The sequence below is a fragment of the Trachurus japonicus genome, chromosome 4 (assembly GCF_045865225.1).
Source record: "Trachurus japonicus isolate A0001 chromosome 4, Traja_1.0".
Classification (NCBI taxonomy): domain Eukaryota; kingdom Metazoa; phylum Chordata; class Actinopteri; order Carangiformes; family Carangidae; genus Trachurus; species Trachurus japonicus.
Window position 1 is genome coordinate 24,305,105 of NC_140910.1, and position 27,642 is coordinate 24,332,746.

The window sequence follows — 27,642 nt, forward strand, 5'->3', positions numbered from 1 at the left end:
AGTAATTTGTTTTAAAGAAAAAAAAAGATGAAATTGCTTTGTGCTGGACTTGAGATTCGTTTGTCTTCAGTAGATGTTTGTTTTTAAAGAGACCCCGAGGAGTTTGCTTTTGCTTATAAAAGAGTCTCATATTAATGTGGATGAATCGCTTATTAATGGGTCAATTTTTGATAAATATATCGTTTTGTCTTTATAGTTATTTTGATATTATTTAGTGGTCGACTCGCCCAGCATTTCCTAGTTTCCTGGTTTCCCGGACGCTGACTGTTGGGTCATGGGAATAATCGCTAGTTGGCATCGTTTATGGTCGGAACTACGACGGTATCTGATCGTCTTTGAACCTCCGACTTTTGTTCTTGATAGGGAAAATATTCTTGGCAAATGCTTTGGCTTTCGTCCGTCTTGCGCTGGTCCAAGAATTTCACCGTGCGCGCGGAGGCTCATGGGAAATGAAGTGTGAAAACACTTCGCTTTCCGAAACTCCTCGTAGTCCCTTTAAGTAAAACCCATGTCCAAACAAAGCAGATGGACACCACAGGGGGAGAGAACTGTCAACATCTTTTTCTGATGATTACATAACTGTAGTGCCAGTAAAACCGGCGTCAGACTGGTCTCAACTGTGTAATTTGTGGGTGTACGGAAAGTGAAGGAAAATTTCCTACAAAGAACAATAAGCTTAATCTCTAGAGGTAGTGTTGTTGTTACACCACATTAGATTTGTGTCATATGTTTATGGTTTACACAGGACAACTAACTGTTCAACTGTGTCTTAAAGATACACTCCGAAGTATTTTGTTGAATTTAAGTTGAAAAAAGAGGAGAGAGGGAAATTGACATCCTGATGAGCTCAACACACTCTTAAAGGCAGACTGATGACTCACTGAAAAGCTCTTCTCAAGAAATTCAGCTTTAATGAAAAGACTGTTGAGAAATGGTGACTGCTGGTCGATAGGCCACTTCGCAGTTTTGTCACATAATCTTAACTGTGGTTTAATGGAATTTATTTGTCAGCTTAATAGGAACCTAACAGGAATTATGACAAGCAAAAAAGGACAGTGATAAAGTGGACGAACAAAGACAGTCTGTCACTGTACTGGAGTTATTTAGGTCACAGTGAGTAGGATCTCCCTGTCTCTCTCTGTGTCTCTTTCTCTCAATTTTCTCCTCTTCTCTTTTTACATCTGCATGGATACATCAATCAGCCACAACATTAAAACCAGTTGACAGTTTTATTGTAGGGACTGATCAGTATCAGTTTGAGTGTGTGTGACATCAAGATGGCTGCTTATGCAGTAGTTATCAGTGTTTGCTTCTAGATATGCTGGCAAACTTTGTCAGTGAAGTTACAAGGATAGGCCTGTCACAGCTATTACATAATTGTTATTTTGCATAATTGTTCATCTGTATCTGTAACAGATGGATGAAACTATCACTATTTCCTTGTTGTTTTCCACTGTTTGAGGTTTGAGTGGTGCTCTTTTAATGACATCATCACTTTGCGCCCCCATTCTTCTGCTATGGTTTAGTGACGCATGGGTGGAGTGCCACATACTGTTTATCTTATTATTTTATTATCTTATTTCAACAGAAATGCAGTTTTTGTTTATGCTTAATGCCAATGAATGGCTCTTCTTCCTCATGAGATGTACTGTATGTTTATTATTAATTAATAGTGGCATAAAATGATCAGAAAAAGACATTTAAGTTGTTAATCAATTATTTTTATGGCAATTAAGCGACAACTAAAATTTCATGGGTGTGACAGCCCTATAGCAGGGCATTGCTCTGCTACTGTGGTGTGGTGTGTTTTCTAGGCATCATACTGAACAGTGACATGGCAGCATATAGAGCTTTGGCTATGTGAGTCAGTGTATCATATAAATTATTTATCCTCTCTTATTATGTTCATGTCTGAATTCAGTAGGCTTATGCATCCACTCCACCTTTACCTACACACAGTGCTTTTCTTAACCTGGCTCACCTACCAAAACCAGCAGCACTAGTCCAGTCATTATTAGTAGTATAGTATTTTCCTCATCATCGCAATGTCAACATGCATGACAAACACACAAAAACAACAAAAGGCTGGCTGAAAGGCGATGAGTAATTTTAATTTACTGGCATCATACCTTCACACGCGCTTCACACTCCTCATACACCTCATACCTGTAACCTGAGCCACCTAACGTAACAACAACAATGGCGGACTTCTGTCGGCGCGCCTGAAAAACATCCACATAGCATCAATCAACTTATTTGCACTGGTGTGACTTGTGTTTAGTCGATTTATAATGTTTGGAGTGTGTTGTTTACAGTGCGCAGGCTTCTCCCCTGTATTTTGGTGTATTTGTGTTGCGGTGTTACAGAGCCTCTACAGGCCTGCATATACACAGAAACTTTATGGTTAATATGCACACACACAAGTCATATCGTCATATTGCAATGTTGAATATTGAAGTCATCGCACATCATCGCACATTTTGCTAATATCGTGCAGGCCATAGTAGCAATAGCAGCTTTAAAACGTGGGCACATTTTCCAATAATGTTAGTGAACTGATCAGGCTCTGCCTGGTACACAGAGAAACAAAGTCTACGTTTGTGCTATTGATGCTGCAATGATGGGGTTTTTTGTGGCCAATACCGATAATGTTTATCTATGGGTGAGATCAGCTGATCCACAGAAGATAATTATCCCTTTTGGCATGCATTGCAGATGGCGTTCATTATAATAGTCTCACACACTTTGTGAAAGTAGCATGGCAGATGTTTGTTTTGTTTTGGTGGCCTGTTGTGTGTTGGTGCATTGAACAAGGTGGGAGGTGGAGCTACAGCACACAGTGCTTCTCTCCGCTGTAGAGTATGAACTACAGGTGATCAGTTTTGAGGTGACTAGAAGCATTAATTCTGATCACATGTTTTAAATGAGAATCGGCTGATAATTATGAGCACTGATTTGGGCACCCCTAAGACAAGGTAAAGAAAACTCATATGTCAAAGACAAATAATGATTGATGATTTTGAGGTAAACACACGTTTGGACAATTAACAAAAAAACTCAAAAGCGACATCTAGATCCTCCTATTGAGTTATGTTCAGTTACATCTCTGTCCATTATGTACCTCTGCTCCTGCAAAAATAAACATGAAATAATCCAAATATTTACTGAAAATCATATTGCCCAGCTCAACATGCTGCTCATATGGTCACTCAGTGTGGAGTATATCACTGTTTAACCTGAATGTTGCTTGGCTGTGATTGCAGCATTTGCCTGTGCAATGTAAGAGAGACCAGTGGTTCAAATCCCAAAGTCAGTGTCACTAATCAACGCACCAGTAAGTAAAAAAGCTATTGGTGAGCAGTGATGATTCACAGTCTGCTGTCGGTGCGCTGCTTTTGTCACACTACCGGTGTAGACACTGTGGCGGTAGACTCATCCAGCGGCGAACAGCCCCTGCACAGCGATGATCTGCCTTCCTCATTGATGTCATCTCCTCATTTGAGAGGCTGACGTCACTGCACTTGCACTGCGTGAGTGCATGGTACGTCACTGTGCGCTGTGGGCTTACGTGAGTTGGGGTTGTACAGTTTTATTATGAGTCATCAGGTTAATGAACATTGAACTCAGACTCTCTGAGCTCTTTGTTTGCCTTGTGCTCAACACAATAAAACCTGCCACCTTGTGTAACACACACTCACCCCAAACACACATGATTGAAAGGTATAAACCGAAAGAGGACACACGAGTGCACTCGTTCTAGTGAATATGGTACTTGATACACCCAAATGTCCTTAATTATGTTAGATAAAATATTGATATTATTGGCAATTACTTTTGGAACAACTTTGATTATTCAAAATACGATAAATTGTTGTTTATACGAGAAGAATGAATTGGATTAAGGATTATGTGACCATTAATGTAATTCTCTGATTTAAAAACTCTGCGGTTTCCGACATACGGTATTTCTTCTCCTTTGTTTTATTCATACTCAGCAGAATCAAATGCAGAGCTGCACGGATAAGGCAGGCATTACTTTTAGTTTCCTTATTGTTTTCTTTTAACTTCTTTGTCCTTGTTAATCAGCTCGAAACTCAGTTGTTCCAACTATAGACATTAGTTGTACTGATATGAAATCTAATTTATAGAAATAAATAATTTCATGTAGCAGCTCTGCACAGTCATCCATTATTCTAAAAGGAGTAAACAGTGCATTAGTGGGGGACTGTTTACAAATGAATGTACATTTGGTGAGTATTTATGGCAGTAAGGCAGTTAATATGGAAGTCAAGCCACATGAAGGATAGCGCCCATGTTCTTCGTAATGAAAAAGTGCAACTATGTGGATTTTTGATTTTGTTTTTATTTTGCTTCGATTTATCAAAACTACCAAATTTTGCTGGAGTTCACACAGTATGAAAGCAAAAAAAGTTGCCACATACAGAAACTGAAAAAAAAAAGTTTAATGTATTTTTAATTGTCACTTCTCCCATTTCCCTTTTTCACTTCATCTATCCAGTGTCTGAATGCCAACTCTGTGGGTGATGGAGTTAGGCAGGCAACTCTGTGGGAAGATGAGGAAGTCCAGCAAGAGGGCTCCACTCTCCTCCTCTCCTACTACCACTTGGGGCCTGGAGATCCACTTTTACTCGCCGGACGTGCACCAGCTAGAGTACTTAAAAGGATGCTACACTGCTGAGGAGCTCTGTGTGGATGCTGCCAAAAAATGCTGTGAGTTAAAAAAAAACAAAAAACATGTTGGCAAGTTACCACAGTCTTGAATTCCTGATTTAGTCTCTGTTTGTTGCCAGTACTGAGCAGCTTGTTAGAAATTATACTGTGTGCCCTATGTGACAAATAGGTGTCCAATGAATAGTTGCATCCGTACTCTTAAAATCAGGTCATCATCACCCAAGGTATCTAATAAGCAGTAATGTTTTACTGTGTCTGGTGTGCACTAACATTTAGAAGTTTAGGAATGTCTTGAATAAAACAAAACAAAATGAAAGTAGGTAAATGAATAAAATGAAGATATTTACAGCAAGTACACAGAAAAGACACAGTCACACAAGGGGGGAAGGAAAGAACAGGCCAGAGATAGTAGAAACCGATTCTAATGATAAGTATTATTTAATGTTTATTATAATAGAGGCTAACTAGTAAACTGGTAGTAAAACTACCCTGACATGTAATAAGGGATCATTTAAATGTCTTGATCTGTAACAAATGGTCATTAATTGTTAATGAGTTAATGAGTGATTTCTCAGGTCCTGTGGCCACAAATCCTCTGCTCTTTCATCTCTGATTACCTTATGAAGTGTGGCAATGCAGAGTATTTATTGGAAGACCTTGCCACAGAGACTGTTACTGTTATCTAAAATTACACCTTACATGTATTACTGTCTCACCTTTAAAGATACAATATGCAGTAATCAGTACCATTGATAGCCCTCACTCTGACCCTCTGTGATTGGTTAGAAGCACAGGGCTCAGTCTCTCTGCCATTGCTCCTAAATCCTGTCTGTGTGGACACAGGGGCTGCAAATCACTGCTCCCACTCTTAACAATTGGTCTGAATATCGATCTCTTTTCCTATTTTCTCTTCCCTTTCCCAGCAATCTCTCCCCTGTGCCATAATCTGTTTTCCCTGTACGACGAGTTAACTGAAACATGGTATCCCCCCAACCATGAGTTCAAGATCACAGATGAAACCAATATCAGGTTGCACTATCGGATGAGGTAAGGCTGCCGTCATCATTCATTCGTGTCCATTTCATCACTTTTAATTAAAATGCACTGAATATGAAGTGTGGTGTAGTAGAAATGTAATTTGAAAAGGTAAAGGGAGGTAAGGACCCAAAGTAAGAGTTAAAATTTGAATATCATTGAGTAAAGACACTCATCTGAACATGCGACACTGGGACCAATATGCCTTGTTCTGTCCTGAATTCCCAGTCAAACTTCTACACCAAACCACATGATTAGGTGTTGCTGTCCCCTGGCTATGAAAACTGGCTCCAGGGGTGTGTCATGTCTGGAGGAGTGAGTAGAGCCGTAGTGAATCATGTCAACCACTGGGAGTGTTGTGGCTACTCTAAAGGCCACTTGAACCCGCTCTAACTCGTAGATAGGCAGGAGGACTCTTTCCTTGTCTGATGTTTTCTTTCTGAAGTAGGGGTGAAACTGAGGCTGAGTGGTAATGGATTTCAGGATTCTTCAAAAGAAGTTGAAAGACTGACAAATACTAGTAATATCCCTCATTTGCCACAGTCTCTGTGGATAGATAAATGATTTGCAAGAAGAATCAAGTACACATCACACCTTCCAAATGTTGTTAACTGTTTAAACTTTTATTTCATCTAAAGGTCTCAGCGTTAAAATCCAAATGAGAAAGTGAAATGTTTCTTAGATTAAATAATAATAGACAACATGTTGTATGTGTCAGGTGTATACAGTGCCATAGGTGCTGCTAAAGGAAGAATCAGAAGGGAACACCTTCATCACACCATTATATGAATTATATGTCCCAGTACAGTCTGTCTCTTTGTGACAATGCGGTTCATTGTGTACTGTGAAAAACGATGTTGACGATAATGTAACAAATAACTACTGGACATGAAATTGTAACTTGGTAAATTGCACAATTTGGCTTGAAAAGCCAAGTCACACACAAGCACACACAAGTTTCCACAGACTTGTTAGATCTGGATTTACGTTTTTCTTAATAAGAAGAAAGAAAAAAACCAAACAACAGATCTGACATATCTGTCAAATTCAACTGAAAGGGGAAAGTTACCAGTACATCACAGAGTGGTGTTTTAAATATTGTGGCATGAACTAATACCAGGAGTGTCACATCTGGACATAAACAGGTTAAGTCTCTCTTCAGAGAATCCGTTCTACAAGTTTGATAGCACCTCATGCAAAGAGGGAAAAAACACATTGCTGTGGTGTCAATTACACTTCCTCTTTCTCTGTGCTCTGCTCTGACAAAAGCTAGTGGAGAGAGAGAAAAGCAAGTGTGCAGCGAGCCCAACTGTGGTGTGTGTGTGTGTGTGTGTGTTTGTGTAATTCTTGCTGCAGCCTGCTTTGCCTACCATAGTGCAGCAGTCTTCCAAACAAGGTTATTGTGGTCAATTCAAGACATACACACAATCTCGAGTATAAACACAGTTCAAACAAAAGTTCAACACACACACACACACACACACACACACACACACACACACACACACACACACACACACACACACACACACACACACACACACATTAACACACACACAGGGATGCAAGTGCCAGCAGAATGGATCTCCGTCAAGTGGAAAAAAACAAGTCTTCAGTTGTGCCAATAGTCCTCCAATAACCTTAAGGTTATTGTCAGCATGCTAGGACTCTTATAAAGGCCATGCAACATAATAATGTTTGGTCTGTTTGATATCTGTCATGTTTAATATCTGATTTTAGTTTGCTAGAATTCGTTAATGGCCATTTGAACCATATAATCGCTTTTCATCGTTTCAATTGAAGTGCACTGAATATGAAGTTTTGTGTAGAAACCTTTGTTCAAACAGGTAATTAGCTCCTTCAGATCCAAGATACACATCATGATAAACAAAAAGAAAAAACAAATTAAACCAACACCTGTGTTGCATATGTTTTTTGTTTTTTTATTTGTTCACTTTATGCATTATTCCAAATGTTTCTACCCATTTTAATTCATAAACTTAATAAAGATAACAGTTTGTTTCATTTGGTCGGGTGTCAGTGGCGTCGGTCATCCCCTTTGTGCACTTGTGGTTGTCTGCAAAATGTGGTCAAAATTCACTTGTTATCCAGTTTTAAGATGCATTTTTATGAAGGACTTTCTAGGTCTTTGTTGTTTTTAAGAATATAGTGCTAATCAGAAGAAGATATTGTAACTTACCAGAGAAACAAGCTCTGCAAATTTTACCTGTAACTCGGCTCGCAGCCATTCCATGTAAATGCTTTATTCAGTGTTTTTACAAGTTTAAATAACCTGATGTGTTTGTTTTGGAGAGGAGGACACCTCTGCAGACAGTTTGCTGTCTGGTGAAACCTCATGAACATTTCTCATTGTTTTGATTGAGAGACTGTCAGTGGCAGAAAACAACATGCTGTGCATTTAAGGCACAAAGAGAGGTGTCTTCATTCAAGCAAGTGTTGTGTTATGAAACACATGAACAGTGCGTTGCACTACCAGTGTGGTGCTGTTGGTCTGGGAAGGTGTACAGACGTCAGATCATATATTTCCTCTGAAGAGCGCAGGCTAGCTGAAAAATTGCTTCATTTCAGAGAAAACAGGAAAATGGGTCAAAGCCTGAAAGAATAGTGAGATGTTGCCCAGCACTGAGAGTCTCAGTCACTAGGTAGTTTTTGCATCAAAGGTAAAGTTAAGTGTAGATTACAAAATGAGAATTAATGAACATTAACCTTTACACTTAAGTAACTGAGCAGAATGAAGAAGCCAAAAGAGCACTTCCTCTTGAAGGCATCTCTTTCATCAGAGGCTAAAATGCTATCAGTGCAGTGACAATGACTCAAGGACTTCCTTGCATTATAGAAATTTCAGGCAGCAATTTCAAAACTTGTTAAGTTTAGGGTTAGGATTAAATAATAACAGGTTCAAGCATGCATTCACACTTGGTATTCATATGACAAACTGTCCTCTGTGTCTCTCCGGTCAGGTTTTATTTCAGAAATTGGCATGGCACCACTGAAGGAGAATCTCCAGTTTGGAGACACTGCATCAGTAAACTCAGAGGAGGACTTAGCCCACAGAAGACGCCTGAGGGAACGCCCCTACTGGATGCCGCATCGCTGGACTACCTGTTTGCACAGGTCTGTCTTTGCCTTTTGCTTTTGACGTATTCTGGAAACAATTCTCAACTATTATCACGTAATAATGATGACTCTTCATCTTGGGATCGTCATGGGAGTGTTTTAGACCTCATATATTTGTTCATAAGAGGAAAATATTGGACAGATCAGCTAAAAATATTTGACTACACTAAAAGAAAAAAAAATGTATAGTGTATTTATTATTTGTTCCTTTTGACATACTTTTGAAAGTACATTTTGTCTGAACCGAGTTCACAGTTGAGTTTCAAAACATCAACAACTAGGAGGAAATGTAACAATATCAGGAAGTGCACTTAAGGTCAGCAATAGACAGCACACTGTTCTCTTTAATTTAGAGCCACTGTTGAGAGTTTAATTCTGCCTTCATTATTAATAAAACCAAACCACAAATAACAACTTAACTGACTTGTCAGTGGTTCAAAATATAAGAAATACACCTGAATATCCAATAAAAGTGTCTTCATTTCATTGTTTGTCACATCAAGCACCAAATCATCGGGGCTAATTCGCAAGCTCTATCTCAAAAACGGTTGGTTATGTTCATAATGTGTTTGATGTGTCTCGTTGTTTACTTTCCTTCTAAACACAATAAATGAATATTTGTTTATTTCTCAGGGCCAGCATGACTTTCAAAAGGGTGTGGTTCGTTTGAGGATGTCCCAGTCAGAGGCAGAGCAGCATGACATAGAGAACGAGTGTCTGGGCATGGCCGTGCTCGCAATCACTCACTATACCATGAACATGCCCAATCCCTCCCAGGAAATAAGGTAATAAACACACACACCAACACAAATTCAGCATGTGCTTGAAGTATTGATCTTGTAAATTAGTGTTGATGGTACGACCTCCACAGGCTCATGATTACGAAACCCTGTATCTATATCTTTGAGAGAGAGGGCGACATGAGCTTTCCAATGCCACCGTGTGAAATTACAGGGTATCCGCTGGGTCCTGAAAAGTATTAAAAGGTGATAAATCGATTTTGGGAAAATTAAGACCCTTAAAAAGTATAAAAAAGTCTTTCCATGACTTTATGAAGTCTTAAATTTTGAAGGTATTTTTTCTGAATTAGCTGTCCAAGAGTTTGAGTCTTAAAAAACATTGTAAAAGTGTGTGAATTTATTAAAAAACAAAGATGAACCGGTACATGAAAAAGAAAAGAAGATTGTTGTTTTTTTGTTTTTTTTTGATAAACTTTGCCTTTGATTTATTATCCTAGCCTATTTTGAATTCTGTTGTATCATAGTGGTCTATAGTCTTTATCACAAACTAAAACTGTTACGTTAAAAGTGTCACTGATGTAAATGGTTACAGCTTGAAGTGGCGGTGAGGTATTGAAAAATATTGAGAAGGTCTTGAAAAAGTCTTAAAAAGGTATTAAAATTAACTTCAAGATTCCTGTATACACCCTGAATTATTTGACTTGTTCTTACTCGTGTCGCTTTTCAAGGACAGATGACTCCTCACTAAGTGGCACTGAGCCTACAAGCACATTTTGTCTCCCAAAAAAACAGACATTTTGCACCTCCACAGGGGGTGACACAACAAACAACAAATGCTAACTCTCCCATGAGTTATATTCAAAGGTTTTATTCACTGGCCGGAGAAAATAGAAAATAGTTTATTTCAGAGCATTTTCTGCATTCCTGTCAGACTTTGAAGAGCAAAGATCTTGTCTTTGTTTATGGTGACGGAGAATTCTCAAAAGTTGGCCAACTAAACTTTATAAGTCAGGTGGCACTGAGCTGTCTCTCTCTGTTTGGTGTTGTTTTGGTGCAATTCCAGCAGCATAAATGTTTTGCTTTTGAAGTGAAATGAGACAGAGATAAATAATGAGTTGAGATGCTTGTTGGGGACAGTCAGTGTGATTTGAAGCAGTGTCAAGGCTAAATTCTGTGCATGGGACTAGCACAGAATTAGCTACACAGTCCATAATCTTTTAGAGGGAATGGGACACATTAGCTTTCCTTACATTCAAAGCACTTTCTCAAAGCTTTTGGATGTAAATGCTGCAAGTTGCTCATGAATTTCTGCCTGTCCTTTTGTCCCATCAGCTACAAACGCTTTATCCCTGAATCCCTGAACTGCAACATCAAGCAGCGCAACATTCTGACACGCATCCGCATCAACAACGTCTTCAAGAAGTTCCTTAATGAGTTCAACCGCCGTACTGTCAAGGACAGCAACATCACAACGTATGACCTGAAGATCAAGTACTTGGCCACTCTGGAGGGCCTGACCAGCGGCCTGGGCAGCGAACTGCTTGAGCCCAAAGCGCTCAGTCTCACACAAGAAGGAGATCTCTGCAACGGAGGAGGTTATGGTAAGATTTCAAAAGAGCGATGAGGCAGTGTCCATGGTTTAAAGTTTTCAACTAGGGCTGTTCATAACATTAACAGCTAACCCATTACCCCACAGTAAGAATTTTAAATATTATAGATCTGTGCAGCAGATTAATCCTAACAGTATATCAACACGTCTTTCTGAATAAAATCCAGTAGGTAAGAGGACTGAGGTAGACCTGATGTGTTTATTATAGTGTGAGGTTTAATGTCAGTCTGGCTCCGTGTTGCGAGAGCAGTAGTCTGGCTGTTGACAACAGAAGCATATCTCCCTGCGGCCGTATGCATCAACAAATCATTAGACACTTACCTATTCTAGTAAATATTAATCTTGTGAAATTCACGTACGTATAATGTTTGGTAAACAAAAAATCCTTAACCTTTGTGATTTGGTGCATACAACAACTCAGTGTGGGTTCATGTTTCAGATGTAGTTTTTCTAGAATTACAGGAGATTATAGAATTAACTCTTGTTTCACAAGATAATCCCTGTGAGCTTCCATGTTGCAAAGACTGGAGGAAAACTGTTGCAGCAAGCCAAGAGATGGATAAAATGATTGTTATTGACGTGATGTAAGAAAATGTACCAAAACACTGTGCGACTGTGTGCAAATGGCGAAAACCAAAAGTGAAAGAAACAAGATTGTTTACTTGTCACGTCGACCCACTTATCACACAGTACACCAGACCCTTGATGAGTCTAACCAGTGTGTGAAGTTTTCAACCACCGAGGCAGATCTGGATGGTTTGAGTAACCTATTTAAGATCAGGATCTTCTTTCAAAATAAACATCCAGTAGCCATATGGCTAATAAGACATTTCCTTGACGTGATCCGTTGCTGCATAATCACCGCAAGCGCCAAGCATTAAAATATTAAGGCGTGATGTGTAACCGCTGCATTCTAATGTTTTCTTGCTCTTTCTAGGCTACTTCAACCAGAGCCAGAGTCAGAGTCACAAAATGGAGACAAGCAGTGACATGCAAGTCCTGGTTACTGGCACCACTGGCATTTCCTGGAGGAAGAAGCCTGCCAAAGTGAGTCAAAGACTGTCAGAATAATACCTCAGGGACCTTGTCTAGCAGACAAATCTCTAAACAGTTTTTTAGAGAGCATAGTCTCAAAAATATTCTATTGATAACATGTGTAGAGCCGAGACGAATATACTGTATATGAAAATGTATTAAAAGTATTTTATCACAATTTTATTACCTTTTCCTGGATCAAATTAGTAATTATTTAAACTTATAGATTTTTTTTATTTTTATAGTTTTACATGTGTGATTTCTGTAATAGCAGTTTGGCATGTGCATTTTCTTTTAGTATTTCTTAATAAGAACTGTGGGTGACAAGTAACATATCAATACAACATTTGTGAATATTTGGAAATGTTCATGAATCATATCCTTGTTTAACTTGTGTGTATGTCTGCTATGTTTATCTTTTAAAATAGATCCCCGTCTCCAAAGAAAAGGGCAAGTCAAAGAAGAACAAGATGGATGGAAAGCAGAAAAACGACAAAAACAAAGAGGCGAACGAAGGCTGGGTGGAGTTCTGTGACTTCCATCAGATCACTCATGTTGTGATCAAAGAGGAGACGGTCACCATCTACCGACAGGACAACAAGAGGATGGTGAGACGGACAAATCAAAGCTCACTGAAGTTCATTTGGAATCAACCTCTGTAATGAGACCTGAATCTGCTTTTTTTAATAACGTTTTGATTTTTGAAATAATAATAACTCAATCCTGCTGGTCACCAACTGTAGAAACCAGGCTTCCTACCACGGCCATAATATGCTCACTTACTGGCAGGAATTTAAACAACTTGAGCTCCTGCGTCTATTTGTATTCCAAGTTAATGTGACTAAAGGGAACATTAACTTTCTAAAGCAACGTGTTGAAGCAGAGCTCCCTCTTCCTGCATGCCATTAGCCATGACTAATGGTGACTTAAGCCTTCATTTGAAAGTGGGATCTAGTTAGGATATACATCACTGCTCTCTCAGATAGGCCTCTGGAGTGTTGTGGCTTTGTAATAGCTGATCCTCTGATCATCATCTTCATCTCTTGGTCTGTCTTCCCCGGTCATTTCTCTTTACAGGAGATGAAAATGGCTTCTCGATCCGGGGCTCTGTCCTTCGCAGCCCTTGTGGACGGGTACTTCAGGCTGACAGTGGATGCCCATCACTACCTGTGCAAGGAGGTGGCCCCATCTTCAGTAGTAAACAACATTAACGACGGCTGCCATGGGCCCATCTGGTTTGTACCAACAGCTTTCTTTACTGCGATGTGTGTTGTTCTTTGTAGACACACACATCCCTGTTGTTGATCTAAATCATTGTTTGTCTAAATGTTGATTTTGCTGTACCTGCTAAACTAGTGCAGTCAGCAAACAATTTAATCAATCATTTTCATCATCTATCGCTCTTATAAAATGTAACCTACTGTTGATAAAAAGTAATTTATCGTGTTTTACCCTCTCCAGTACGGAGTATGCCATCCACAAGCTGCGTCAAGAGGGCAATGATGAGGGCACATACATCCTGCGCTGGAGCTGCACCGACTACCAGTACATCATCATCACTGTGGTCTGCACTGAGGTGGAGTAAAATTAAGTGTTTTCAGAGTTTAAACAAATAAAAAATATTACCACAGTTAAATACATATAACTGAACTTAAATATTATTTCAAGGTGGAAGGAATCTGTTGTCAAACCAGGAAATGACTGAGTTCTCTGAACACGATACTGTGCTTTGTGGCTATAGTGAAATACGATATGTGCGAATGCTGTATTGTTACAAAAGGTAAAAAACAGACATGTCAGTGGATGAACTGGAGAGATCTTGTGTTCAGAGGGCATGACTCAAATAGAAGTAACAAACATTTCCAGTTTGTTTTGTATTAGATTAGAGGATGCTTAGATTATGCTTAGATGTAACATTATGAGTCAGCATGGGAGGAAACACTTGTACAAACACAAAGAAGACCCACACTGGGTCCCAAAGAATTCCACATTTCCTGTAATACTTGTCTGTTCTCATCTTTGATCCACTATACTTGCCTTCTTTCTTGAGTTTCTCTCTCTGCACATTATTTTTGTTTAACCCTTCTCCCCGTTTCTCTCTCTTCTCCCACCAGATTGACCTGAGGGACTCTCGTCCTGTGCGCCACTATAAGAACTTCCAGATCGAGGTGGTCTCTGATGGGTACCGTCTGTATGGCACTGAAACACTGCGGCCCACTCTCAGGGAGTTGCTCGAGCACCTGGAGGGCCAGAGTCTTCGTACCGACAACCTCCAGTTCCAGCTGGTTCGCTGCTGCCCTCCACAGCCTAGAGGTACGTGACCTACACAAAGGCACATGCATTACTGTCCAATACTCAAATGAACAGACCCACACAGAGCTATAGATCACCTTAAGCACAGACCTCACAGATATAGATACAGACAGACAGATATACCACAGATTCTCAGGTGAACCATCAACGGTTTTGAATAATTACATTCAAACAGGCTGACTGACTGCACAGCTGTTGTTTTTCTGGAGAATACATACAGTACCTGTGTGCATTCATGCTCAGTTTGTTTCTTTATTTTCAGATAGGGAAATGACTGAATACTTTTACAGCATCAACTGTCATGCTCAAAAAATGTACAGTCATATATTGCGGAATAGTGCAGACAGATTTAGAGGAGATAAAGTTAATCAGCATCATCAGTCTCGAAGGAGTATCTGAGACTTCTGAGACAGTAAAATAACATTTAAATTGTTTACTACTTGTGTGACCAGGAGATTTTGTGCTGTGTTATATAAGCCCAGCAGAGCAGTTGTTATCAACCCCGGATTTGCACTAAATACAATACAAGGATGCAGAGTTAGTAAGTATAGAGAAAAGATATCATGACGGTGATAAATGCCACAGCTGGCTGGAAATTCTGCTTGGGCAAAAAGTGGTCTCTGCATCCTCTGTGTGTGCAGTGTCAGTACAACGTTTCTCTGTGCGCTGCTTCGTGCACATCTTCATCACAGCTGGGTGTGGTAACAAGTACAACAGACCACACCTAACTGCGATGTTGGATGGGGTCACAAGTGCAGCAGATCCAAACCTTTCAACCCACAGAGGTCAATGAAACAAAGCTTTAACCCCCCACACTAAATTTTGAGTGTAGGTGCGTCTCTAAGTGTAAGGCTGCGTACTTGTATCTCTCTCTAGCTGAAGGTAGGTGAGGCAATGCTGGCAGGAACAATGTGTGTGTGTGTGTGTGTCTGTGTGTCTGTGTGTGTGTGTGTGTGTGTGTGTGTGTGTGTGTCTGTGTGAAATGGTGTCAGGGAGGAAGAGAGTTGTAAATGTGGGTTTCCGGAGCCAAACTAGCTCTTATGTTTACTTCACTTAGGGAAAGGTGGAGCCATGTATGCATGCAAACATGGATGTGTTGAGGTGTTTATGTTTGTGTGGTGTGGCACAGTGTTGATTATTATATACAGAGCTGTATTGGTTAAGGGTGTGGCTTTATTATTTGCTTTAGAGGAGAAGGAGAGTACTTTGTTATTGTCACTATACAAATATTTATGGTGTTATGCAACATCCATGTTTTCACAATAACAAATAATGCCTGCCATGCCCACATCCCCACAATGAGATAGAAACTGTTTGGCTGCACGATAGGCAGAAAAACATCATATTTTGATAATATGGGTTGTGATTAGTTGAACTAGAAAAAAATTCATTTTCACCTAAAATAAATAAATAAATGATAAAGGTTAGGCCTAGATCAGGACGAATGTTTCAGGAGTGTGTGCAGTGTGATAAGTAATATTGGATGGTCGGGGTGGTTGCATGGTGTATTTGACTTTTATCATCATATCATGGGACACGTTCTCTGTAACAACTCTTTGACGGTGAATGTAGGATAAAGCTGATTGAGTGCAGCAGACACCCGTTTCTCTCTCTCTCTCTCTCTCTCTCTCTCTCTCTCTCTCTCTCTCTCTCTCTCTCTCTCTCCCTGAAACCACATAGTGCTGTTTTTTTCACAACATTAGACACCCACAGACACGCTCAGACCCACATGCATATATACATAGTACGGTAACAGGCACAGTCCCATTTTAAGTTTGTCCTCCCACACATTGCTGTCTACACACAAAAAATAAACTGAACCAGTCTAGTAACCTAACCTGAATAGCTCTTCACATCATCTCCACATTGACGTAATTGTTGAGTGCCTGTTTTACCGCATGTTTTGCTTTCATGTTGTATGCCTGTGTGTGTGTGTGTGTGTGTGTGTGTGTGTGTGTGTGTGTGTGTGTGTGTGTGTGTGTGTGTGTGTGTGTGTGTGTGTGTGTGTGTGTGTGTGTGTGTGTGTGTGTGTGTGTGTGTGTGTGTGTGTGTGTGTGTGTGTGTGTGTGTGTGTGGATATAGATACAGATGTATAACATCGCTGGCTGCTGCGAGGCACACTTCAACTGAGGCTTTAGCTTCCTATTAGTTCTGCTTTATTTCATATAAATTGAATTTGTTGTCAGACTTGTTGTTAGAACAAGTCTTGTTGTCAGATTTGTTGTGTGAAAACATTGCAGACTTTTCAAATGAATTGAAGAACAACTTTGACAACAATACAGTTTCTGCAAGTTGATTAAACAGAGAAAAATCGAAAACACCATCTACATGCTTCAGTTATGTAAGTAAACTGTACACTCTAGCTTGCACATATTAAATGTTGTTTGTGTTTGTGCTGCAGAGGTTTCTAACCTGCTGGTGGTCACTAAAGATAGAGAACAGGCCCCTCAGAAACCCATGGTCACCTTCGATCGCATTCTCAAGGAGGACCTTGAACAGGTACGTCATCTCAAGTTCATGTCTATCTCCCATGTTACAATAGCAGTGCAGTTGTTATAATCACATTACAGGATGTAAAAATGTCAAATGACAGCATATAAGTTGTACAATTCTTATTTATATGTAGTCTTTCATTAGAATTAAAAAAAAACTGCTAAAATGAATGCAGTGTATGTGATATACTTTAGGCTGACAATACAGAGAGGTGTTTCTGTTATTAGCCTCCCCTCATTGATATAAATGGGGTGGAAAGAATAATAGAAACATCTGTCAGCATAACACAATGCACTTCAGTGAGCGTGCAAGAGCAGACACTGAATGAACTACAATGAATAAACAAACTTTAACTAGCGGTTTTCAGTGACAGAAAATATATTTTATTATAATATATAATAATCGTGTTTAACAGTGGAGTTTGTAGAAAAAAAGGCTGTAATTTGGTTGCAGAAATCCTTTTCTTATGTAAAACCATAGTTTGAGTTATGGATGTCGATGCTTAATGTAATTCCCTGTTTTCTGTGTTAACCAGGAGGAGCACCTCGGCCTGGGCACAAGGACCAACATTTACTCAGGCACACTGAGGGTGAAGAGTGAGGAGGACGAGGATGCAGGTTACTCATCCTTCCAGGAAGTCAAGGTGGTCCTGAAGGTGCTGGGTTCTGGACACAGGGACATCTCCTTGGTGAGACACACTTTCACACACCTGATCTAATTATGACTTTGATTACATCCGATATCCTAACGGTGTTCACCTTTGCCTTTGGGTTCACAGGCCTTCTTCGAAACAGCCAGCATGATGCGACAAGTGTCCCATAAACACATCGTGCTGCTGTATGGAGTGTGTGTCCGCCACTTGGAGAGTAAGTGCATATTATAAAGAGAGTAGGTGCGTGAGTGTTCGAATGTGGGGCTGTGTCTTAACCTGTTTTTTTTTCTCGTGTGTGTGACCAGATATCATGGTGGAGGAGTACGTCCAACACGGACCATTGGACGTGTTCTTGAGGAGACAGCAAGAGCCGCTGGAGACGGCGTGGAAGTTCCAGGTGGCCATCCAGCTGGCGTCAGCTCTCAGCTACTTGGTAAGAGAGAAAAGCACAAATACATACACACAAATTTTACATAGCAAAGTAATGTAATGTTGTTTGCAGTCACAGCCTTACCTACACAATTCTTCAAACATGATTTGAAAATATGACATCTTGATTATGCACTAATACATTAGTTTAATTGTGTATGTTTGTGCGTGTGTGTGTGTTTGTAGGAGGACAAAAAGCTGGTCCATGGCTATGTTTCCGCTAAGAACATCCTGCTGGCCAGAGACGGACTTGGCCCGGATGAAGGAGAACCTTTCATCAAGCTCAGCGACCCGGGAATACCAATCACAGTGCTCACAAGAGAGGGTGAGAGCACGCACGCACGCGCACACACACACACACACACACACACACACCCTCTGTCTCACTGGTACTAAAAGTGAAACCTAAAAGATTGTATAATAATAGCCAATGGAAAATTTCCCAATAGCTTCCGTTTTTTAAACAATTCAGATAGAAATGAAAGTAAAACTAAAATGAGGACACGCCCAGTATGTGCAATTAAGTTTGGATAATAAATGTTTTAGTTGATTAAACTAATTTCTTAAATCTAACTAGAAATCCAGCGATATAAAATTGGCTGCGAGGGCAATTAAAATTATTATTATTATTATTTTGAACATGAGACCGACACACAGGTTGAGACTTGAGTCCGTGAGAATGATGACTGGCCTCTTCCCAGTAATTACAAAACATGCGACACCCTTTAACCTTTATGAACTAATAAGATGCGTGGTGCAGCTTCTTCTATGCACTGCCCTATCTGAGTAACAATCTGGTATTGTTTTTACATCGTCTATGTCACTGTGGGAAAATGTGTTCCTGGAGACATCAGCCGTGGTGGGAACTACCACAGAGGTTTGTGTTTCGAGCACGGGCAGGTGTCTGTGTGGACACATGTTGTCACAGCGATAGTGTCACAACTGTACGAGGTGCACAAAACCTCACAGGTGTTAATTGAGCCAAGTTTGAAGACAATAAAGAAGAGAAAAAAGAAAACAATAAAATGAAACATACAGTAGAAGTAAAGAACCTTTGAGATGAAGCAGGTTGTGATGGGAATGACATTTGCCACAAAATCAATAACATTGCACTGGGTACATTTCCCTCTTGGGCTGTAATTTGGTTTGTGAAAACTAAATCTTAAGTTCAGGGAAGACAACACAACAAGGACATTTCTCAGATTGCACAGTTCCCCTCAAATAGCCGCCTCATGTTTCCGTTTGTCTATTATAGCCAGAACTCGTGGGATGTAACGCAGTGTGGTTGCACAGATGTATACTGGCAACCCACAGGATGGACTGGAAATGTTTCTGTGCAAATGTCCATCGCTGCACGCTCTTGGGGATACTGCGCTCTCTCGCTCTCGGTTCCCAGAACTCTTTCTTCTGTCTTCATCTCTTTGCAGATGAACCAGTCTTCCAGTTACATATCGATGGCCTCATGCATAGATCTGATTGAACACATAGTGGATAAAGTGCTCAGAAACCCACCGGGAGCACTCTTCCTTTCTTCCCAGCAGTCTCTGATTGCTTTACTCCAACCCCGTCAAATCTATGCATCACTTTCTCTCTTTTTGCTTTTTCTGTTGTCCTTCTTTCCAACTATTACACCCAATTATCTCTTTCCCCCCACTCCCATTCCTGCCTCCATTTATCCTCTTAACTGCCTCTCCTCCTCTTTACTCCTCGTCAGTCATGCTGGATTTCATTCAGAGCTGCATGCACTTGCTAACACACACACACATGCCACTTCATCCGATGTTATGGATTTCTGGAGCCAGAAGCCAGATGTGGAGACAGTTGCCTTTTGCTTCCAGTCAGTGATATATTCCAGTCAGACGCGGCCAATGCTTTTTAGATGCCATGGAGGCAGGCAGTCAACATTTAAAGCCAAACACTGTTGGTGTGGATCATGGTGAGAGTGTGTTGGCTGAGATCCATGCAATCACATCCCAAACATTACCTCCAAACAGTGCATTAACACAAGAATTCAGCATGGAGGTTTTTCTCCGCCTGTTGTCGTAACAATTATATGGATCATATGGATTTTCTTCCTGTAAAAACCTAAGAACTATTATTTTAAGACCCTGCAGATGTAGTTTTTTGGTAGAAGAGACAAGTTATGCAAATAACACTCATATCTTTATTGCTGACTTTTTTTCTTTATAAAGAAATGAAATTGTCTTATTAATGCATTCAGACTTGTTTGAAGAGAACAGAGAAAGAGAAAATACAAATTGCCTTTTGTTTTTTTTTACAAAAAATTAATTTTATTGGCATGTCTCACATCTTAAAGGAGCGTCATTTGTCTTGGGGGGGGGGGGGGGGGGTCATTACAGCGCATTCAAAAATGATCAGAGTGTGTCTCCTGCAGCTCATACAGAAGCTTGACTGTAACAGATCTGTGCTTAGTTGTTTCACTGTCGCTCAAGTTGACTTTGTTGACCTCTCCAGAGTGTGTGCATCGTATCCCGTGGATTGCTCCCGAGTGTGTGAAGAACACATCCGCCCTGAGCATCGCGGCCGACAAGTGGGGCTTTGGTACCACCCTGTGGGAGATCTGCTACGATGGAGAAGTGCCCCTCAAAGACAAGAAACTCACAGAGGTATGTGACACACACAAGATAAATTGATGCATCAAAACTTCGATAGCTATCCCAAACATCCCTGTTAATCATTTATTTTTAACACCTTGTATGCGATCTGTGTCTGTGCCGAGCAGAAGGAGAGATTTTATGAGACCGAGTGCCAACTGGCCACCCCAGACTGCACAGACCTGGCTGATCTGATGACCCTCTGCATGAACTACGACCCCATGAAGAGACCTTTCTTCAGGGCCATCGTCAGAGAAATCGAGTCGCTAGGAATACAAAGTATGTATTAGCAAAATTAATATATTATATGCATTGTCTACACATGCACACACACACACATACAGTATGTATACTATTTATATGATAGAGTAGAGAATTTTGCATGTTATGTTTCGTGCTCATGTGAAGTAAAACCTCAGGCAGCATCTTGTTTCTGCACTTTTGGTTTTATTGCCCATGCGTCAGGCTTTTGCACCTCAACACTGTGCAGAGATGTGAGCCATTAAGATATGATCAAACAGTCCAAGAATGCAAAGTGCAGGACAGGACCCGAGCAGGTACAGGGGTCAGAAATTCAAGACGGTTGTTTTCAGTTGGAATATGAGCTGAATGTTTTGCATGTTTTGTATCTCACCTAGCAGCAGCAGCAGCAACAGCAGCAGCAGTAGCTCATAAACAGTGCAAAAAGAGAGAGAGAGAGTTGTTTACTCGTGTTCATGAGGAAGTTCACTGGGTGCATTATCACCGATCTGCCCCTCAGCTGGGCCCCATTGCAGCTTCATGGACTCTTTTCTTCCACCTGCTGGCCATAATTAGATTCTGCAGTCAGTCTTACTAAAGCTAAAGCTTAATACGCCTTGACCTTCTTATGTCTAAGTCCTAAGACAGGTGCAAAACCACCTTGTCTATTGCAAATTGCTCTCAAGACAAATAAAGTGTGTGTAATACATGATGATGACACCTAATTGTTGCTTTAACAATAAAAGTGGCCACTTGTGCAGAAAGGAGAACAAGTGAGCAGTTACACAACCAAATTCTAGTGGAAACTTTGACACTGTCAACCACAATAGACTTCCTATGATGCAAGTGAGCTGTTGCTGAAGAAAAGAGCCGCCAGGTTGATGTGTTAATCTTTTTTTCATATCTCAGACCCATACATCGAACGTCAACCTCTTTCTGAAGTGGACCCGACTATATTTGAGAAGAGATTCCTGAGGAAGATCAGAGAACTGGGAGAGGTGAGGTGTCCCTGCGTGTCCTTGTGTTTTAATCTATGCACTACAGATCTTATCATTTGTAACAATCATCACTTAAACAAACAAACAAACAAAGCAGGTGATTTGCATTACATTTCCTGCAGTGCATTTCGTACTCTAAGAATTTGAAGAATGGCATCAATATTATTAGCAGTCTTGTAGTGAATCATGTCTTTAAATGAGGTGTAAGGATGAAAGAAAACACGATGATGGTATTATCTACAGATGCAGAACTGAAGGTATTTAGACATTTAGTGCCACACAGAGCCAAGCTAATAAATGACTCTTCAAACAACTTCAATTTCTCATGCTCCCTGTGCAGGGCCACTTTGGGAAAGTGGAGCTCTGTCGCTACGATCCTCGGGGAGATAGGACTGGCGAGCTGGTGGCAGTGAAGTCGCTGAAGCCCGAGAACCGGGAGGAGCAGAGCAACAACCTCTCAAGCGAAATCAACATCCTGAAGGCGCTCTACCATGAGAACATTGTTAAATATAAAGGAATCTGCCAAGAGGAAGGTAAGATCGGTCAGACGTACACACAAAGATGTACACAGAGAGACAGAATGACGGATAGAAGACAAACACATTTAAGATCACATGAAAGGTTTTCCATAGACGTGTTTTTAGCATGTGACGCACAGTTTTACAAGTAGAACCAAACCTCTGGATCTGAAGTCAGACAACAGCTTTGCAGCAGTTTCACTTAGAAAGGAGCTCCCAGTTACTTTAAATGATGTCGGTATATTTAACCATACGACGTCAACAACATTTACGACATAAAACCTCAAACTTGGCAAATCTGTTTTAGTTTGGCAAACTTTGAACAAACCATAGGGGCATTAACGACACTTCCCGCTGCTCTAGACAAATTTGCCGCATCCTCTTCTCATCACCTTGTCAGAAAAATACACTTTATCACTTTAAACCTGTTTTTAATGTAAGGTTTTGACTGTATTTCTTATAGAGGAACCTGGAACTAATTTGTTCTTCAAACATGAACCTGTTCTTCTCTCTCTTTCTGCTCATAGGTGGCCAGGCCAGCAAGCTGATCATGGAGTATCTTCCAATGGGCAGTTTGAAGGAGTATCTCCCCCGAAACAAAAGCAAGACCAGCCTCGGCACCCTGCTCAGCTACGCCGTCCAGATATGCAAGGTAACACAGTTACAGTGTCCTCAGACCTGCTGACATTTAACAGCGAAACACCATGACCTGAAACATTTGACACCTGACGACCGTGGAGCTACTTTAAATAATAAACCGTGCTCACTTCTTTAAATGCCACTCCGCCCCACACCCTCTATACAGGAAGTGTTGAAACATTTTTTTAAAACACTGTAGTCATGTGATTGTCTCATCATTTGATTAAGGTATAAACAGATAAACCTTCAAACAGGGCAGGTTATGGTCTGAAAATAAAATGACAATAATAAACTTAATGTATATGGCAGTTTACAATGTTAGAAGGTTACGGTGTGCACTACAAGTCAAATAAAACTATTTTAGAGAAAAGAAGAATTCAATTGAGCATCATAAGAGTGTAGGAAAACATGAAGACATCCCAAACTTTAAGCAAAAGGCTCCGACACTGAGTTAATTTGACATTTGATGCAGAGTGTTTTCATCAATAGGTACAGCTTCAGGTTTTACTCTGCAAACATTTCAGTCACTCTCAGCTTGTATGGATAGAGACCCTGATCTGAATCTGTGTTTTTCTTTTTCTTTCTCTTTCTCAGGGAATGGACTATTTGGGATCTAAAAATTACATCCACAGAGACCTGGCTGCCAGAAATGTACTGGTGGAGAACGAGAGCACGGTGAAGATCGGAGACTTCGGCCTCACCAAGAGCATCAAGGACAACGACGGATACTACACGGTGAAGGACGACCACGACAGCCCCGTTTTCTGGTGAGTTCAGGGGAGGGAGGATAGAAGAGCTCTGTCAATTTGAACCTCTTGTGATAGCTGAGATCGTATTGTTAGAAAACCCTTTGAAAAGGGAAGGAGATCCTGAATGAAAATGAATTAACTGCAGACGGATAATAGTAGATGAAGTGAAGAGGGAATAACTGTGTGAAATATGGAAAAATGATCAATTCTGAGGTGCAAATTAAATGAAGTCTTTTCTGCGATGGATTGACTCCGGTGTCAGGTGACATAAAGCAAAGGAAATGAATGTAAAGAGCAAGGTGTGAATGAAATGACAGGTCAGAGAGGAGACGGTGGAGCCATGTCGAGCTGCCGGTTCAGCTTCCAGACACTGGGTTTGTATCATCTGAGTAGGAATCGTCTCAGTCATCGATAAATTTAATTAGTGTATTGTAAAGGGGAGTGAACTGTTTGACCTTGATTCACAGATCTTTGAGAGAGTCTTGGGATTTTTCTGGTTTCTACAAAGTACTTAGGTGTTATAGTAGTAGTTCCTTGAAACAAACACATCTATGACTTGCAGGTGCATAACAAGAAACAAATTATTTGTTTATTCTACATGAACAACACTCATTTGTTTCTGAGTTTTTCCTCAGTCGATGTGAGGGTCTAAGGGCAGAGGATGTTGTTATGATGCTATGTGAAGCCCTTTGAGACAAACTGTTTGTAAAAACAGGCTATACAAATAAAATTGCCTTGCCTTGCCTTTCTAATTGATGTTAATTTTGTACAGTGTGGATTTTGGAGTTATGTTCACCAGGTGGCCAGAAAAACAACTCCTAATAAATCATGTTCTCTCAATGCTGCTGGATGTGAAAACAAATAACTGTCTGCTAATAATTTGCCGTATCAATTTAAAGTTGATGATTGTTTTTGCTAGTTTTGTGTTGGCAATAAAAGATTGATTATTGGTGGTTCAAGAAAATATATTTTCCACAATACACAAGTGAGAAATGAGTCGTCTGAAATGAGTCGGTATTACAGATCATAGTGATGTTTAACTGAACAGGAGTTGATGCTGTTACACCTGATGTCTGTGTTGTGCAGGTATGCCCCAGAGTGTCTGACCCAGTGCAAGTTCTACCTCGCCTCAGACGTCTGGTCCTTCGGGGTGACGATGTACGAGCTCATCACCTACTGCGACTCGTCCAAGAGCCCGATGACGGTCAGTGTGGATCATCATGATTACACACACATTAAAAATACACATCCAACACACAATGAACCGGTTCTGTAGAAATAAGAGAACTGAATACATCACGGCAACAACAACAACCAACCACACACACACACACCCACAGTCACAGTCACACAGCCAGTGTTTGTGGCAGATGGTGTTGGTCCGCAGCCAGAGTGAAATATGACAGACTCCACCAGGAGCTGCGCCAATGAATAAGAGCTAAGTTGAGGATCTGCCACCGTCGTCCATTACAGCAAGGCAAGCAGTGACACAGCCACAGGTCAGGTTAATGCTAAAGGTGAAGTGGATGAAATAGAAAAAGCTACAACATGTGGAGCGCACAGACTGTTGCTTCAGCCTGTTTTACATTTAAAGAGGAACTAAGCAGGATTTCTTCCGTGGCCATGCTACATTTTTACCTTAATTAAAAAGCTCCGGACTAATTATGATAGTTAACTACATGACTTGTTAGGAGTGAGAATGGAGGCTCTCTGCCTTCCACCTGGCGTCTCATGGCTGAAAACCAACCTTGCAGCATCAGTGTAGTTACTCGATCGCCGCCCCCCAGTGTCCCAGCTCTCGTCTCTGCACATCGCGACACAAACACACTCCATAACCTGCAATCTTTTGTTTATGATGGTTAAGACTACACAAATGCACACATCGTATAATATAACGTTATCCACCGCTCCATGAATTGATTTTTCCCCGGCTTCGTTGTAAACAAATGCACATGGATGAGAGGAGGGTTAGCAAAACAGCGGAAAAGCAATGGGACTTGCATAGTTCCTCTTTAAATCAGAAAGGAGTCAGTGTTGAACAGAGTCATGTGTTGTTTCCTCTCTAACCTCTCCCCGTCCTCCTCCACACAGCTCTTCTTCAGTATGATTGGTCGAACCCACGGACAGATGACCATCATCCGCCTGGTCAAGGTGCTGCAGGAGGGGAAGAGGTTGCCACGCCCAGAGAGCTGTCCCGAGCCCGTAAGGAACCGTCTTCTCATAACAAACATGAACACAATCATGACAAGACAAGGACACAGGTTTTATCTAGTCAATCTTGCAGAAATGTCTTTATTTAAATGTTTGGCCTTCGGGAAACTTAAAATTACAAATATTACAAAAAACTGTTTTTACTGTATGAGGAGGAAATGTTGGTATACTGGTATAAAAAAAAGGAACAGAAACAGATTTGGTGAATAAATCTTTATGCAGACGAAGCATGTGGTTAAAATGTCACACTTGTTTATTTCATGTTCCTCAATCGTTCACATGAAGTTAATGTCTGCCATATTTTCTAGGTCATTTTCTGTTTTCCACTGTCTGGGGTTTGACCTGCACTCTCAGTCCTACCACAGTTGTTTCTTTATTTTTTATATTTTCCTATGTTTCAGTCACAGTGTGTAGAAACTTTAATAGTTAAACGAACTCCAGGATGATCAGTGGTCAGTGTTAGGAAGGGAAGCAGTGAACCTCGACCAGTGTTCCTTTATTTTTGAGTGGAGTCAAATATTCACTGCGGGAAACATGTACAGTTCACTTGAACTGTAGACGTTTTCTGACCGACTTATTTATTCCTAGAGACTACTTTGTGTTTTGCACTTTGTATGGAATGATTTTAAATATCAGGACATATCATAACATGAAATAATCTCCCTTTTACTCAACTCTAAACCTAACTCAAGTCTGACCTGTGAAAAACCTGGCTTTCCGTACACAAATCCACTTTCCATTATCTTTTTTCAACATTGAAGATATTCAGTTACCCTGGAGTCAAGTGTTAGATGCTTTAAGTTATTAAAACATGAACATTTGGAGGTACTGTGGTCTCTATTGACCTTAAAGAGCAGATCAGGAATCAGCCAAACCAGACTAATGTCTCTGAACAGTTCATGCTTCAGTTAAATGTCACATTTGCTGAATCTTTAGCCACATTCAACCTCCACAGAGTTGACAGTTTTAAATTTGGGGAAAAGAGAGTAACCGCTGCTTTGAAGGTTGTCACGTACAGCTTCTGTCTCAACATAAACACTGACGCTGTGTGTGTGTGTGTGTGTGTGTTGTGCAGGTTTACGAGCTGATGCGTAAGTGCTGGGAGCAGGCGCCCGAGAGGAGAATCTCCTTCAAGCGCCTGATCGAGGAGCTGAGCAACATGCAGCAGCAGCTGCAGCAACAAAACTTTTAACAACCCTCCAGCTCTGTGAGACTCTGGGAGCGCTGTGGACTTCTTGCATGCGGACCTGGGAGCAGATGCAAATGCCAGAACTGGACTGAGATCAGCATCAGCTTTTTGCTGCTTTTGATTTTACAGTGGGACATATCTGAAGGGTCAGAGCTTCAGTCACGCTTCTTCACATTTAACTCTTTAAAAACCCTTATATAAGAATGTGTAAGTCCTAATCAACTACTATTTAGCCTGCTATATTTTTTTATATTTTTATTTGCTGGGCTGATACTTTTCACTTCCTTCTTCTTAACTTAGCGTCTGAATATCGTTAATGAATCAAGTAAATCCCATCGAACCTTATA

General features: G+C 40.5%; 1 protein-coding gene across 1 annotated transcript in view; it reads left to right on the forward strand.

The window, feature by feature from the left end:
* Positions 1-27,642, forward strand: part of jak1 (Janus kinase 1) — a 33,772-nt gene extending 6,130 nt beyond the window's left edge. Inside the window, exons 2-25 of the mRNA XM_085774881.1 lie at positions 4,520-4,731; positions 5,616-5,739; positions 8,709-8,862; positions 9,499-9,650; positions 10,938-11,206; positions 12,152-12,261; positions 12,678-12,857; positions 13,327-13,484; positions 13,711-13,825; positions 14,364-14,562; positions 16,964-17,061; positions 17,591-17,743; positions 17,834-17,921; positions 18,013-18,140; positions 18,323-18,461; positions 20,612-20,763; positions 20,880-21,030; positions 21,901-21,989; positions 22,330-22,522; positions 23,035-23,159; positions 23,741-23,913; positions 24,982-25,099; positions 25,987-26,097; positions 27,182-27,642. Coding sequence (XP_085631007.1) covers positions 4,527-4,731; positions 5,616-5,739; positions 8,709-8,862; positions 9,499-9,650; positions 10,938-11,206; positions 12,152-12,261; positions 12,678-12,857; positions 13,327-13,484; positions 13,711-13,825; positions 14,364-14,562; positions 16,964-17,061; positions 17,591-17,743; positions 17,834-17,921; positions 18,013-18,140; positions 18,323-18,461; positions 20,612-20,763; positions 20,880-21,030; positions 21,901-21,989; positions 22,330-22,522; positions 23,035-23,159; positions 23,741-23,913; positions 24,982-25,099; positions 25,987-26,097; positions 27,182-27,298 — 3,501 coding nt within the window. The 5' untranslated portion in view covers positions 4,520-4,526 and the 3' untranslated portion in view covers positions 27,299-27,642. The remainder of the gene's footprint in view (positions 1-4,519; positions 4,732-5,615; positions 5,740-8,708; positions 8,863-9,498; positions 9,651-10,937; positions 11,207-12,151; positions 12,262-12,677; positions 12,858-13,326; positions 13,485-13,710; positions 13,826-14,363; positions 14,563-16,963; positions 17,062-17,590; positions 17,744-17,833; positions 17,922-18,012; positions 18,141-18,322; positions 18,462-20,611; positions 20,764-20,879; positions 21,031-21,900; positions 21,990-22,329; positions 22,523-23,034; positions 23,160-23,740; positions 23,914-24,981; positions 25,100-25,986; positions 26,098-27,181) is intronic.